Source organism: Anabrus simplex, chromosome 8, assembly GCF_040414725.1.
Source record: "Anabrus simplex isolate iqAnaSimp1 chromosome 8, ASM4041472v1, whole genome shotgun sequence".
In the NCBI taxonomy this organism is placed as follows: domain Eukaryota; kingdom Metazoa; phylum Arthropoda; class Insecta; order Orthoptera; family Tettigoniidae; genus Anabrus; species Anabrus simplex.
The window spans coordinates 64,629,858-64,643,678 of record NC_090272.1 but is presented as its reverse complement, the minus strand read 5'-3'; the positions used below and the strand labels follow the sequence as shown (position 1 = coordinate 64,643,678).

General features: G+C 38.9%; 1 protein-coding gene across 2 annotated transcripts in view; it reads right to left on the bottom strand.

Moving 5' to 3' along the window:
- Positions 1-13,821, bottom strand: part of LOC136878787 (beta-glucuronidase) — a 268,892-nt gene that overhangs the window by 49,173 nt on the left and 205,898 nt on the right. For both annotated transcript variants that reach the window (XM_067152257.2, XM_067152256.2), the window contains 3 exons: positions 9,711-9,877; positions 5,209-5,354; positions 1,578-1,786 (listed from right to left, as the gene is read on the bottom strand). In XM_067152257.2, the coding sequence (XP_067008358.2) occupies positions 1,578-1,786; positions 5,209-5,354; positions 9,711-9,877 (522 nt within the window). The remainder of the gene's footprint in view (positions 1-1,577; positions 1,787-5,208; positions 5,355-9,710; positions 9,878-13,821) is intronic.

The window sequence follows — 13,821 nt, the reverse complement described above, 5'->3', positions numbered from 1 at the left end:
GAGCACCCATGGCCATATATAGGCTCACAACATGCTTGATTGACTAATGGGAGCAGTCTACTTTCCTTTCAGAGGGTGTATGATCATTAATAACAATTACTACTTTTTAAATTTGTTTTACGTTGCACCAACACAGATAGGTCTTATGGTGATGATAATTATTTTTATTAGGGACCAAATATGCAGTCTTGAATGTACTATGCATTGGAAATTACAACTTCTAACACTTACATGAATTTACTTACCCTGGGGTAGTGATATCCTGCAAAGATGCAGAAGAAACAGAGATTACATTCAGCAAACAGAAGCCTCCATGCTTGTAAGAAGCTTGTGGGATCCAAACTATAGTCCAACCACACCAAAATACACAATATAAAACAGTAATATGTCTAGTACCAATTATGGAGTCCGACTCGTTCGCTGAATGGTCAGCGTACTGGCCTTCGGTTCAGAGGGTCCCGGGTTTGATTCCCGGCCAGGTTGGGGATTTTAACCTTCATTGGTTAATTCCAATGGCCCGTGGGCTGGGCGTTTGTGCTGTCCCCAACATCCCTGCAACTTACACATAACACTATCCTCCACCACAATAACACGCAGTTCCCTACATATGGCAGATGCCGCCCACACTCATCGGAGGGTCTGCCTTACAAGGGCTGCACTCGGCTAGAAATAGCCACACGAAAAAAAAAAAAAAAAAAAAAAAAAAATTATGGAGAAGAAAACTAGATTTTGAATTAAAAGGAAGAAAGAGAGACCATAATTTTTGAAAACAAAATTTTGAGGAGGAGCATATGAGGAGTGGGACTGGAGAATAAAGCATAACTGAGAGCCCAGAGAACTATTTAAAGACCTTGATAGGTTAAGAGATTGAGATAAGCAGGTGGTGCTGTTTATTGTTTAAAGATGAAGTACAACTGAGCAGCCATCCTCTATTAGCATTATTCACATGGAAGAATGAAGACATTAGCAAAATAAAGGGAAAGGCGTGAAAATGAAAGACTCTTTAGGCTTTGCAAATCCAATACCATCAGGTTCAGAAGTGAACAAGAGGTGACCCAAGGGATATTGGATAGGAAAGACGAATGTGAGGAGTCTGATATTATAAGCGGAAGCAATGCCAGACTCAGCTCGAAAAACCATGGCCGCCAACCCCTGCTCCCAAGTTGAGAACCCCTGGTCCCCCTTTTAGTCACTTCTCACGAGAGGTAGGATATACCGTGGAGGTATTCTACTGCCCCACCCACCGAAGAGAATATCATGATCACGCAAGTGTGGTGTGGTGAGCCAGAGGGAAGGCAGCCACCAGGTGACCTAAACAAGATCAAGGAGGCAGGATTATGTCCAAAAAGATATGAAAAGGAGGGTCCTCTCACAATGTGATGCATCAGACTGAAATAAATGGTGGCAGTGTGTGGTAAGAGTGACCACAGCAGTAGATAAGAAAGTAAGGGGCTAAATATCATGGTTCTTGACACTGATGATAAAATTTGCCAAAGCCAGTAGTTGTCCAATGATATAATTTATTTATAATTGAAAGATAAAAATAAATTCATGATAATCCAATGTGCAGAATTTACCTTCAGAGTATACATGTATCCAGGGTTTGGGTCCATTAAGTAAGGCCACCATAGTTTGGCTTCTGGTACTCTGAGCACTCCTGAGAGATTCCCTAGTCCATCATCAGTGACTACCACACTGTTATTCTGATCCAACAGCTCTACATACACCAGAGGCTCAGATGCAGGCTCAATATTTCCACCATATGTGATGTTGTATATGATTATTCCTGTAATTGTTTACACATGATATTACATTGCAGTTGTGTGAAAACAAAATCTGGGAACACAGTATGATTTAAAATAGAAACAGAACTGAGACAAGGAAGTTTTCTGTCACCTTTATTGGAGGAAAACAATGGTATGCAAGAGGGAAGGAAGAGGAGGAATAAAAATTGGAGGCATAATAATAATAATAATAATAATAATAATAATAATAATAATAATAATAATAATAATAATAATAATAATAATAATAATAATAATAATAATAATAATAATTTATGAGTTCCAGAGGCTGGTGCAGGTCTTTCAAATTTATGTCTATAGGCGATCTGTATGTCTGTGAGAATGGGGCCCTAGCTGTGATGAATCCTGGTACTGAAGATGGCACACGCACCCAGTCCCTGAGGCAGAAGAATTAAAATCCCTGCCCTAGAAAGGAATCAAACCTGGCACCTCTAGGACCAAAGGTCATGTTACCCATTAAGCCATGGAGATGGCCAAAATTGGAGGAGGACCAAAGACCTTTGATGTTAGGCCCCTTAAAACAACAAGCATCAAAATTGGAGGCAAGGATCAAGGAGTAAGGGAGCACCTTAAGTAGCCCTACTTAGGAAGTGAACTAACAGGAAATGCTAGGCTGATTGTGGAAATCAACTGGAGAATACATATGAGAAGTCCTTTTTACCACAATGTAAGAAACTTGTTGTGAAATAAAGGCCAACGAAATAATTAAGTCATATTTTGTCCCTGTAAGAATGTACGGGTCAGAGACTTGGCCTGTGACGAAACAGAGATGAAAGCCGTATTGAGGCAATGAATGTAGTTTCTGAGGAGCATGGTTCAAAAGACAAGAACGGACAATGAAGACGTAAAGAAATCAATTAAAGTGGAGAAGTTGAATGATAGGATAGAGAGGAAAAGGCTGAGTTGGCCTGGATACACCAAAAGGATGACAAAACAAATTTTGAAACAGCAACAGGAGGGGAAGAGTTTGAGGAAGACCAAGAATAAGATGAATGGATTTAGTGAAGATCAGCCTTAAAAAACACAGCATGGACTGGACCACTGTAGTGAATGAAGAGTGATGGAATGACTGAAAAATGTGGAAAGGAACCACATTAGCCCCAACGTGGAATGAACTGGACAAGGTAAAATGGTGATATGATGTTCTACAGAGTCATAGAAAACCAGGGGGTGTACAGGGTGAGGTGGTGGTGGTGGTGATTATTGTTTTAAGAGGAACTACAACTAGGCAACCATCTTCTATGTAACACTAATCAGAGAGAAAAATGGAAGGGATCCGACACTTCGAAAAATGAAGTTATCGGCCAAAGAAAGACAAGGGCCACGAAGGTCGTGAAAATGAAAGACTCCCTAGGTCTCCATACGTAATACCGTCGGGGTCAAAAAAGAACAAGTGTTGACCAAGAGAGGTCGGATAGGATAGATTAAAGTGAGGAGCCTGGCACAAGTGGAAGCAATGCTAGGACTCAGCTAAGGGCCCCATGGTCGCCAACTCATGCTCCAAAGTTCAAAGCCCCTGGGGCCCCTTTTAATCGGCTCTTATGATGGGAAGGAGATACCGTGGATGTTATTCTATTGTCCCCACCCACAGGGGGATACAGGGTGAGGCCTTTAGTAACAATTACCACAGTGATTATGCTGATAGAAGAGTCTCTGTGGCTCAGGCAGTAGTGCACCGGCCTTACTCCACTGAGTTCTATGGTTCAAATCATGGTCACTCAATGTGGGATTTTTGCTAGACCAAGCCGAGGCAGGACAGGTTTTTCTCTGGGTACTCCGGTTTTGCCTGTCATCTTTCATTCCAGTAACACTCACTAATATCATTTTATTTCATCTTTCAGTCATTAATCATTGCCCCAGAGGAGTGCGACAGGCTTTGCCAGCCGGCACAGTTCATATCCTCGCCGCAAAAAGGTGGTTTCATTCATTCCATTCCTGACCCAGAGGAATGATTGGATATAGGCTGAGAATTTTCATTAACCTGATACGTTGTTGCTCAAGGACTCAGAATGAATATTGAAAAAATGTGTACAATACACTGTATTGTTATCAGTAAATAAAAAAACATAAAATTCTCAATACTTACATTCAGTATGTAGTGAAGAAAATTACACCAGATAATATGTAAAATTGCCCACACACACAGAAGACTACAGGACACAACAGATTGTGTGTCCAACTCCCTATACTTCATCGCATAGAAACTGGCTGAATGGGTGGCTATATTTCTAGAAAGCAGAACGTGGAGAATCAGAGTAGGTGAGGCATTATTTGATCCTGTAATTATTAAGTGGGGAACTCCTCAAGGCAGTATTATTGGACCTATATGTTTTCTTATATAATATAAATGATATGAGTAAAGAACGGGAATCAGGGGTAAGGATTTTTGCGGATTATGTTATACTATATAGAGCAGTACCTAAATCAAGTCAGAGGTGGTGGGGGATAAGGAAGGAAATCACATAACAGGATGAACACAATGTCAGTGTGGGAATAGGGAGCAACAGAAAGAGGTGATAATGATAAATATGGAAACACTGAAGGACAAGGACAATCTCCACATCTTCATACACTGCCATCTCCTCATTTCTTCTCAGCCGCGGACGAGCTTGCTTCTGCTTCCCAGCTTCTTCAGGAGGGCGGACATCAACAATCACTGAGGGGCCATCTTGAGGCGGGATAAGTGTAGGTTAAGAAGAAAGCTGGATAAGTACGGGAAAAGGGGAGAAACATAAGACAAAGGTAAATACAAGTGGTAAAAGAATAGGGCCGGCCCCGCGGTGCAGGGGTAGCATGCCTACCTCTTACCTGGAAGCTCTGGATTCGATTCTCAGCCAGGTCAGGGATTTTAACCTGCATCTGAGGGCTGGTTCAAAGTTCACTCAGCCTACATGATTAAAATTGAGGAGCTATCTGATGGTGAAATGGTGGTCCTGGTCTAGAAAGCCAAGAATAATGGCCGAGAGGATTTGTTGTGCTGACCACATGACCTCTGGTAATCTGCAGGCCTTCAGGCTGAGCAGTGCTCACTTGGTAGGCCATGGCCCTTTGGGGCTGTTGTGCCATGGGGGTTTTTTTTTGGTAAAATATAGGAATGCAGAGTAATACGTAAGTTATAAGATTGTGAGCAACTGCAAAAAATATGATAATATAGTATGGAGTAATGCTGACCAGTTGCAAAACAGAAAGGAAAATTCTTAGTCCAAAATATGAATTCTCAGACAGACAAGAAATAAAATCCAATGATGTGGCAGAGACATTATCCATAGGTCTCCTGTTTGTGTGGTCAATTTATGTGAATAATATTCTTATAATAATGAGTTCTTTGGTTGTATGATTGATCCTTAATATAAATCAATTAAATTCCATTCAGCACACATAAAGGAGTTTATTATGCTCTTACCAGTGCCATCAGATTCAATGTCTGTTTCCACTGCGATATCATCAATATAAATGACTGGTGTAGTATAGAGGTGCACTGATCTGTGGATGCCAGCGTAGTTGAAGAAATCAAAAGAATAACTTTGTGTTTCCATTGAACCATTTTCTCTGTAAACAAAAACAAATTTTATATTTTTGCTGTGAAATTTTATATAATTAGAGAATGTTTGTGAGGAAAATAATGAAATTGAGACTGAATGGAAGATATATTTGATTTGTGTTATGTTGTTAAGGTGCTGGTGGTGGTTATGCTGAAAGGACCCGTTTTCCAGTCAGTTGACTCCCCGGATGAATGTTCCTGAATTATGAGAGAAGATACAGTCATTGTTGTGTCCTTGCAGCAACCTGGGTTCATCAACATGTTCAACAATCTGTAGGACTCTTATGAATGATGTGTGAGATGTGATGGTGCAATATTTCGAACACTTGCTTTTGATTAATTGATGCATGTTATCGTCATCACTTTGGATGTTATAATGACTTATCCTGATGTTCAGAGCATGTTTGTAATATCAGTACTGTTTGTATTACCACATACTCGCTGTACTTTTGAGTGTTAGTTGCCTGGCGTTACTTAGGGTAGCAGTAATATCTATGACAGAATCACTTTCAACACCCTTTTCAACAAGTTGTCACTCTGTTAAAAGTCCATCAAGCTTGGGGTACAATTTATAAGCTAGTGGATACGATGTAAGTATGTCAACCCCTTACTCCTGTTTCCTTATCAGGGTCAGAAATAAGATGAGATATATAGCACGTTTTTACAGCCGGATGTGCTTCCCGATACCAACCTCAGTTGACGAGCTAATAAAGATGATACGAATGATGGTGAATAACATTGGGTATGGAGGTGAAAGGAATCAGCTATGTCCTATGAAAAGGAACTTTCCTGGCACTTGCCTAGAATTGAAAATGAGAAACCACAGCTGATGGTGGGGTTCGAACCCATTCGACTCCTGAATGCAGAGCTTGGCTCCATAACTGCTCTAAATAGGATAATTCTTTCAAATTAGTGATCAGATCCACAACAGAAGAACGGTGATCTTCGGCAAATGTAGTTTCTCATTGTACAGATTTCAGCTTTCCAGAAGTTAGGTCACCAAAATATGAAATTGGTGCTAAATCAGCATTGTGTTCCTGCTGTTTGAAATATCCAACTATATCACCCAACTATTTTTCTGTGTAGAGAACTGACATCGTCTAAGAGGCCCAGCAAACAATTATCAGTGAGGGGAACAATTTTGAAGGTTTTTCATTGTTTGGGTATTACTTCTTTAGATACTGAATATATCTTGCACGTATTAACCATAAAACCTGTTTTTCATTGAAAATATGATTATGTAGTATTTTGCAAATTGCTATCAATTTTGCATTAATCTGCAAATGCATTTTGTACACTTTTGGACTTTTTATGAAGGAATTTGGATTTTCTATGCATAAAATGATGTTTGCAATATGTATTTTACATGTATTGTTAATACCAAGAAATCACACCCCTATGCATGAAACATAAAAGATTGGAAATGATATTTTGCACAACTTTAAAAGTACAGTTTTTCAATACAGCTAAGATTAATTGAGACATTTGTTTTCTGTTGTTAACAATGATGCTTTCACGGCCCGTACTCGTAGACATGATGTGGGCTTGTGCCATGTCAAGAAAACAAGGTGAAACCTTTTATGCTTCACAGAGAACTTTGCTCCGTGTCTTCAGAAGAAAATCTCGACTGTTCCCGAGGAAGTCTTCTACAATAATGAGGGTTTGAATTTAGGATTGTTTTACCGTTGGAGCTGTAGTGGTATCTCATTCGTCACCAGGTGGCTCCCTGTATGCTGGCACAGTTCTCCAAGCGGGAGCTGACGACAACATCAAGCTGCAATTACGATGTTCATCACACTGTGTGTGCGTGAGAAGTTATAGAGAGGACATCAGACGAATCAGGGATGATGTCGTGGAGCTTAATGTTGTCGTCAGCTCCCGCTTGGAGCGCTGTGCCAGCATACAGCGAACCACCTGGCGACGAATGAGCATACTACTACAGCTCCAACGGTAAAACAATTCTAAATTCAAACCTTCACTATTGTAGAAGACCCCCTTGGGAACAGACGAGATTTCCTTCCGAAGACGCAGAGCAAAGTTCTCTGTGAAACATAGAGAGTTTCACCTTGTTTTCTTGACACAGGGTAAGTCCAAAAGCCTGTATCATGTCTACAGTCTTCATTTTCTGTTTTACTACTCCACTGAATAACAGGAGCATGGTGTCTATGTTGCCAGAGTTACCACCAGTAACATACAATCTAAGTTCATTTGGAGTCCCATAATACATGTCAGAAAATATTGCTATCTAGTGCCAAAGAATTGAACTGATACGTAGTACATACACAAAACATTTTCAATGTTTCCAATTTATGCCACGTTACTTGCAACGCATCAATGGCAAACTTGCCCAGGCTGGGTGTCAGTGATCTTCAGTGCCATGGTGAGTGTGTGTCGCACTTGGTGTCGTACGTTATTTGCCGGTTATACAAAAAGTGAAGCCGTGTTTCTTTCTCCCTCCCTGATATTCCCCAACCATGGCCTCTAAATTGACTGGAGTAGCAAACTGTTCTCCTATGGCTGCGGCGGTGTTATAGACATACATACATTACCATTATGGACTGTTATGCCTTTCAGCGTTCAGTCTGCAAGCCTCTGAGAATTTACTAAACGTCGCCACAATCCTCGATTTGCAACTAGTGCTGTGGCCTCATTTAGTTCTCAAATCGTTCCTTTGGATTGCGTACATTTAGTGAGAAAAGTAATATTATTTCAAATGGCAGATCAACTCCTGAATTAAAATACTTGAAGACTAAATCACATGGAGGTTTCAATACATTTTAAGGTACTGTATAACAGTATACAGAACCACCGTGGCTGTGTATTTATTTTGGCCATGTCTTCCAGAATGACAAATACACACATTTATTATTACTTTTCACATAATTCTATACATTGAATATTATATTTGGAAAAAAAAAAAATTCTTTTCTCGTAGAATGTTAGTAGTCAATTAGAAATAGGAAGGGATTTCCACCTATCAATACTTATTTATTGCACTTATGATGCTACAGTACCGGTTTTGACCCGTTACATAGGGTCATCTTCAGCTGAACAATACATTCACATCTATGTCATGAAGCTATGATTAAGATTACATTGTCTAGGGAATGCCATATGATAATAAACATTTGGTCACATCCAAATGGGGCATGTCGAAACGGGAACTGGCGTGTATGTTACTATGAGCGACAATGCAATTGTATGTCTATAATGATATGTTTTAGGTCTTAAAATTAGTTTATAAAAAACATCTCTACTTAAAACTATCCATACGTCTGGCACCTTTTTTTAAATTGGAAAGTGTTTCATTCTATTTATATACATGATGACAAAATCTTTTATACATACAACGTGACAATTTTACAAGCAAATCATATCATTTAAACTCCAGAAGCAGCAACCAAGTGTACAACTATGTAAATAGGACTTGAACACAGAAGTCAACCGATGAATTGAACAACATGCAAGACACAAACTTTCATGTGCATGAAGTGTTCCTATTTATATTGTATTTATCTTGTATATATGTGAGTTAGTTTTAAGTAGAGATGTTTTTTATAAACTAATTTTAAGACCTAAAGCATATCATTATAGACATACAATTGCATTGTCGCTCATAGTGACATACACGCCAGTTCCCGTTTCGACATGCGCCATTTGGATGTGACCAAATGTTTATTATCATATGGCATTCCCTAGACAATGTAATCTTAATCGTAGCTTCATGACATATATGTATGTATTGTTCAGCTGAAGATGACCCTATGTAGGGGGTCGAAACTGGTACTGTAGCATAATAAGTGCAAAAAATAAGTATTGATAGGTGGAAATCCTTTCCTATTTTTAATTGTGTAGTTCGTCAATACGGAGATGAAGATTATAGATTACGAATGTTAGTAGACCGCTTGACAAAACCTTATCCTCTCCTCAACCATATCTATTTTGAACTGGCAACACCCAAGAAATTCCCAGCATCCTTGTGTTAGATGCATAATACTCAGTTAAACAATCTTAACATTCTATTATATTAGACCAAAACTTGGCTTCATCTAGTGCACTCTGGCTAGCTGAAATAGTTCATCTTGTGAAGAGCAGTCAAATTATATTTAACCTAATGAGAGCCCTGTGATCCCTAAACTTAAATACTGAGTTTCGAGAAATTTTCTTTATCTGCTTTCCTGTGATGTAACAAACAAAAAGACAGACAAGAATTGAACTGAACCTAATTTCAACTTAAGTAATCCAAGATAAAAAGATGAAGCAAAATTTGTAAGAGTACATATGGAATAAACATATTTACATAGAAATTTGATTGTTTTACAGTTCTTTGAGTAGACATTATAAACCTTAGTGATAGTTCTTACGCCTGAATGCGTGTGATGGATCCTTGGGGCACTGTGGTAGATAGGAGGGTGTTGTCCACCACCACCGTCACTCGGTTCTCTTCTCCAAATTTGACTGCAGAGGTAATCTCAGCTTGGAAAGGAAGGTGACCTATTTCATGCGCCACTGAAAGTTGTCCGTTCACCCACTGTAAAAAAAAAAAGTTACATCTTTTTAGTAGATCAAATATGTGCGAACAGTGTACAATTGTTTCAGCAGTGGACACACCCCCAGGGTCACAAAGAATAGTTTTAGAATGATCTAGACTAAGACCTTGTCTACACATATATTTTATTGTCAGTCTTGCATGGTTATGCCAAACCTTGTGCGTCACCAGCAAGTTTACGATTGTAAAATGTGGGTAATTCCACCTAATCAATAGTGATTATTTAAAGTATAATGTATTTATGCTTAAAAGTACACTATTTGCAGTACCAGTTAATGATCTGTATCGATCATCCTCAGCTGCATTAAGAACATGGGATAGAACAACATGTATGGATCATTGGACATTACTTAGTTTAAGAATGTGATTAAAAAGCATGAAGAACAACATTAATAACAAGGTAAAATCAATCAAATTTGAATTGTGTCCCTAGGTCCCTTAATTATAGACTTTAAAGACAGCAAGTTTGACGTTTTGCATGAACCGAATGAGGTTTGACAATTTCCCAAAAGACGGACCAGCTGGAGCTTTGTTTTCACACAAGACGTTCGACTTGGAGCTTGTTCTATACTCGAGGTCCTTGTAGCTCTTCCTAGTTGCTAAAATTCTTAATGTTGTGGTGAGTATTTCATGTGAGATGTTCCAGCATTACTAACCGTAGGAACTTGATGTATGCAGCTATACCCATACATTTCAATCACCACTTTCAATCAGTTATTGCTGATCTGCATTCAGGGCTATTGCCCATGTGGCAGATTCCCTATCAGTTGTTTACTTTCTGGTTTGTTCAAAGAAATTGCAAATTTATCAGACATCTCTCTTGGTAAATTATTTCAATCCCTGACTACTAGTACGACTACTACTACTACTACTACTACTACTACTACTACTACTACAGTTTCCCGGCTGTGGTGTACAAGCACTCACCACTTCTCCCTGTCAAAGTATAGTTTCTGATCCTGTGTGTCCTCCCACTTAGCATTCCTCTTGCTGAACTCCGATTTCACTGGGTCTATCCATCGATTCCTTGACCTCCCAACTGGCCTCTCCCCTTCCACTTCCCTGTCAAAGTAATTCTTTGCTGTTCTTGTTCTGTCCACCCTCATAACATGTCCTCTGGTAAATTAGTGAAAAATTAAAATCTACAGCCTGTTTCCAGTGTTTTGATTGGGTCAGGAATAGAATGAATGAAGCTCCATCTAGCAGCAAGGATAGGAATTGTGCCGGCTGCCAAAGACTGTCGCACTCCTCTGGGGCAATGATTAATGGCTGACAGATGAAATTAAATGATGTGGAGAGTGTTTCCAGAATGAAGGATGCCAGGGAAAACTGGACTACCTGGAGAAAAACCTGCCAAACTCCACTTTTTCCAGCACAAATCTCCCATGCAGTGACCAGGATTTGAACCATGGAACCCAGCGGTGAGAGGCTGCCTGAGCCACGGAGGCTCCTTGTAAATGAGAATTTGCCCCATTTTGTCTTCATGAATTCCAACTTGATTTTTGTATTATGATGCTACCTATTTTCTGGGACCCACCAGTGGAACTTACTTTGTACAAAGATGAATTCCAGTCACTTTTCCCATTTTTTGTTGTACAGTATTTTCCCCTACCATTGCTATCTTGCAAGCTAATGAAACAATACAGTATATTTTTTCTGTATCTGCCTTTCAATATTACATATAGTCTTCTTAACTTATATTGTTCTTGTCCAGCCTTCTTCTTTATCCATATCTCTTTCAGGTGCTTCAGGTAATTATGCCAGTTGTCTCATTCCTGCCTGATCATCAGTCCCTCTTCCTTAATGTTTTCTTCAAGATTAAATAAAAGCATGAGTAGTGTAGATGCAAAGGCGACCATTTCTTTTCTGTCAGTTTCACCTCATTAGCAAGACTGTTGAGAAATCATTATGTGTGGGCTGGGCTTAAGACAGGGAAATGTGCTGTCACCATTATTTTTCGTAATGGTAATGGATGAAATTAATGGTACTGGATGAAACCGTGAAGGAGACAAAAGAAAAATATGGAGGTGGGTAGCTGAAGATGATAAACCCTGTCAGGCATGAATTATTTTTTGTTTGTGTTTGGTGACAAAAAACACTTTTACATCATGCAGTTTACCGTAATGAAATATATAAACTACTTTTAATGAATAATTTTATAAGCTTTTAACATTCAAAGATTGATCATTACTGTCTACTGGTCATGGGTACATATTGCAAAGCAAAAGTATGCTTGCAAAATCGTAGGTCTGCAACACCTTTGAGGTTGATGCCATCCTGAAGTCTGTGGCAACTGTATGGGGAGGTACCATGAAAAATGAACAGTGGTTTGTACGTGTAGATGTTGATAGGGTGGAAGGAGTATGTTCGGATATAGGGTTGTTTTGCCATCTGTTATGTAACAAAATAACAAGGCGTCAGATATATATGTGTTGGATTGACTGTGAAGTTGAATAGGAGATAGTTAAAATGTACTACTGAGATTAAAAATAATAAATAATGCAAAAAAAAAATAAAATGCACAATAAAAGTTGGGGAACAAAATATCAAAATTGTTGAAAGATTCAATTAACTTACTTGGGAAGCGAACTGATGCAATATGCAGGTCTGGACAAGGAGATCGGTGAAAGGATATACAGTAATTAAGGGAACTGTATTTTATCAGACTGTGAGTAATTTGATCTGAAAGAAGGAAGCATAAAGACGTGATGAACTGAATGAGATCCATTACCGCCCCATACCAACACATGGAGTAGAGACCTGGATACTGGCAAAAGGGCAGGAGAGTAAAATAAATGAATTACTGAATTCTTCTCTATTCACTTGCAACAACTTTTGCTGTTATAACAAGCACAGAACACTTACAACAAGGAACAAGACACGAGAAACAGCAACAAGCATTACTGCATAAAACATGTTACTGGACTATCAGTACTACCATGCCATAATATTGGCAAAACAGTTAGAAGTTTTACGGAACACGGTGCTCAGCATGGCATGGAGTGAAATGTTGAAATATTGAGTAACAAGATCAAATAAATACAATCTAGAAGGCAGTGATATTTTTAAGCTTAGTCATGGTGTTGTCGAACATCACAATACTAAGTGCAAGCAAAGCACACCTCCAATATTCCCCTGCACCTACTCCTGAGTTACTAAAACTCCCGTAGCATGAACAATGTGCATGTTAGCGCTACAAGAGCATGATGGTGCAAGCAGTTGACGATGTTTACCACAACAATTAGTGTAATGTTAAATGTCAAGCAAAAGATAAAAAGACGTTTGAGTTATCTTAACACAGTAAATGAAATTATTAAACACTTAGGAATGGAAATAAATGTGGAAAGAACCAAGAAGTTAATGTTAAAATGGTAAAGAATGAATAAATGTTAGCTTTAAAACAAGATTTCTTTTTCCTCTACTGGTACCATTGTCTACTGATTATTTATGGTATGCATGGCATTGTCCTCTTTAAGGTTTAGAGCTTGTGTGAGTGAACATGACTGTACTATAGCCGAAGCCATCATACACATTTCCAATCCATGACTAGCCCCATATCTTCGGTTATCTTCCCCTAGATGATTTATTATGGAAATTTGTATTTTCCCCTCTCATTATGTAACTTATATAAACTGCAATGCCAAGTCAAAGAACTGAACAGCCGCCTCTCTCAATATGGCCTTCATCTGAACTATAAGAAGATGGAATATCTAGAAACAAATCCAAGCAACGGTAACATCAAGGACACTGGAGGGAGCCTAATTAAGATGGAAAGCATCAAGTACCTTGGATCTTACCTGCAAAGTGATGAACTGCGAGCAAGGATAAGTGTAACATAGATGTGGTAGAAGGTCATAGATGTCCATTGTGACAAAAGAATGCCACTTTGCCTAAGTTGTACAGTCAGTTGCTCTGTAGGGAGTTGA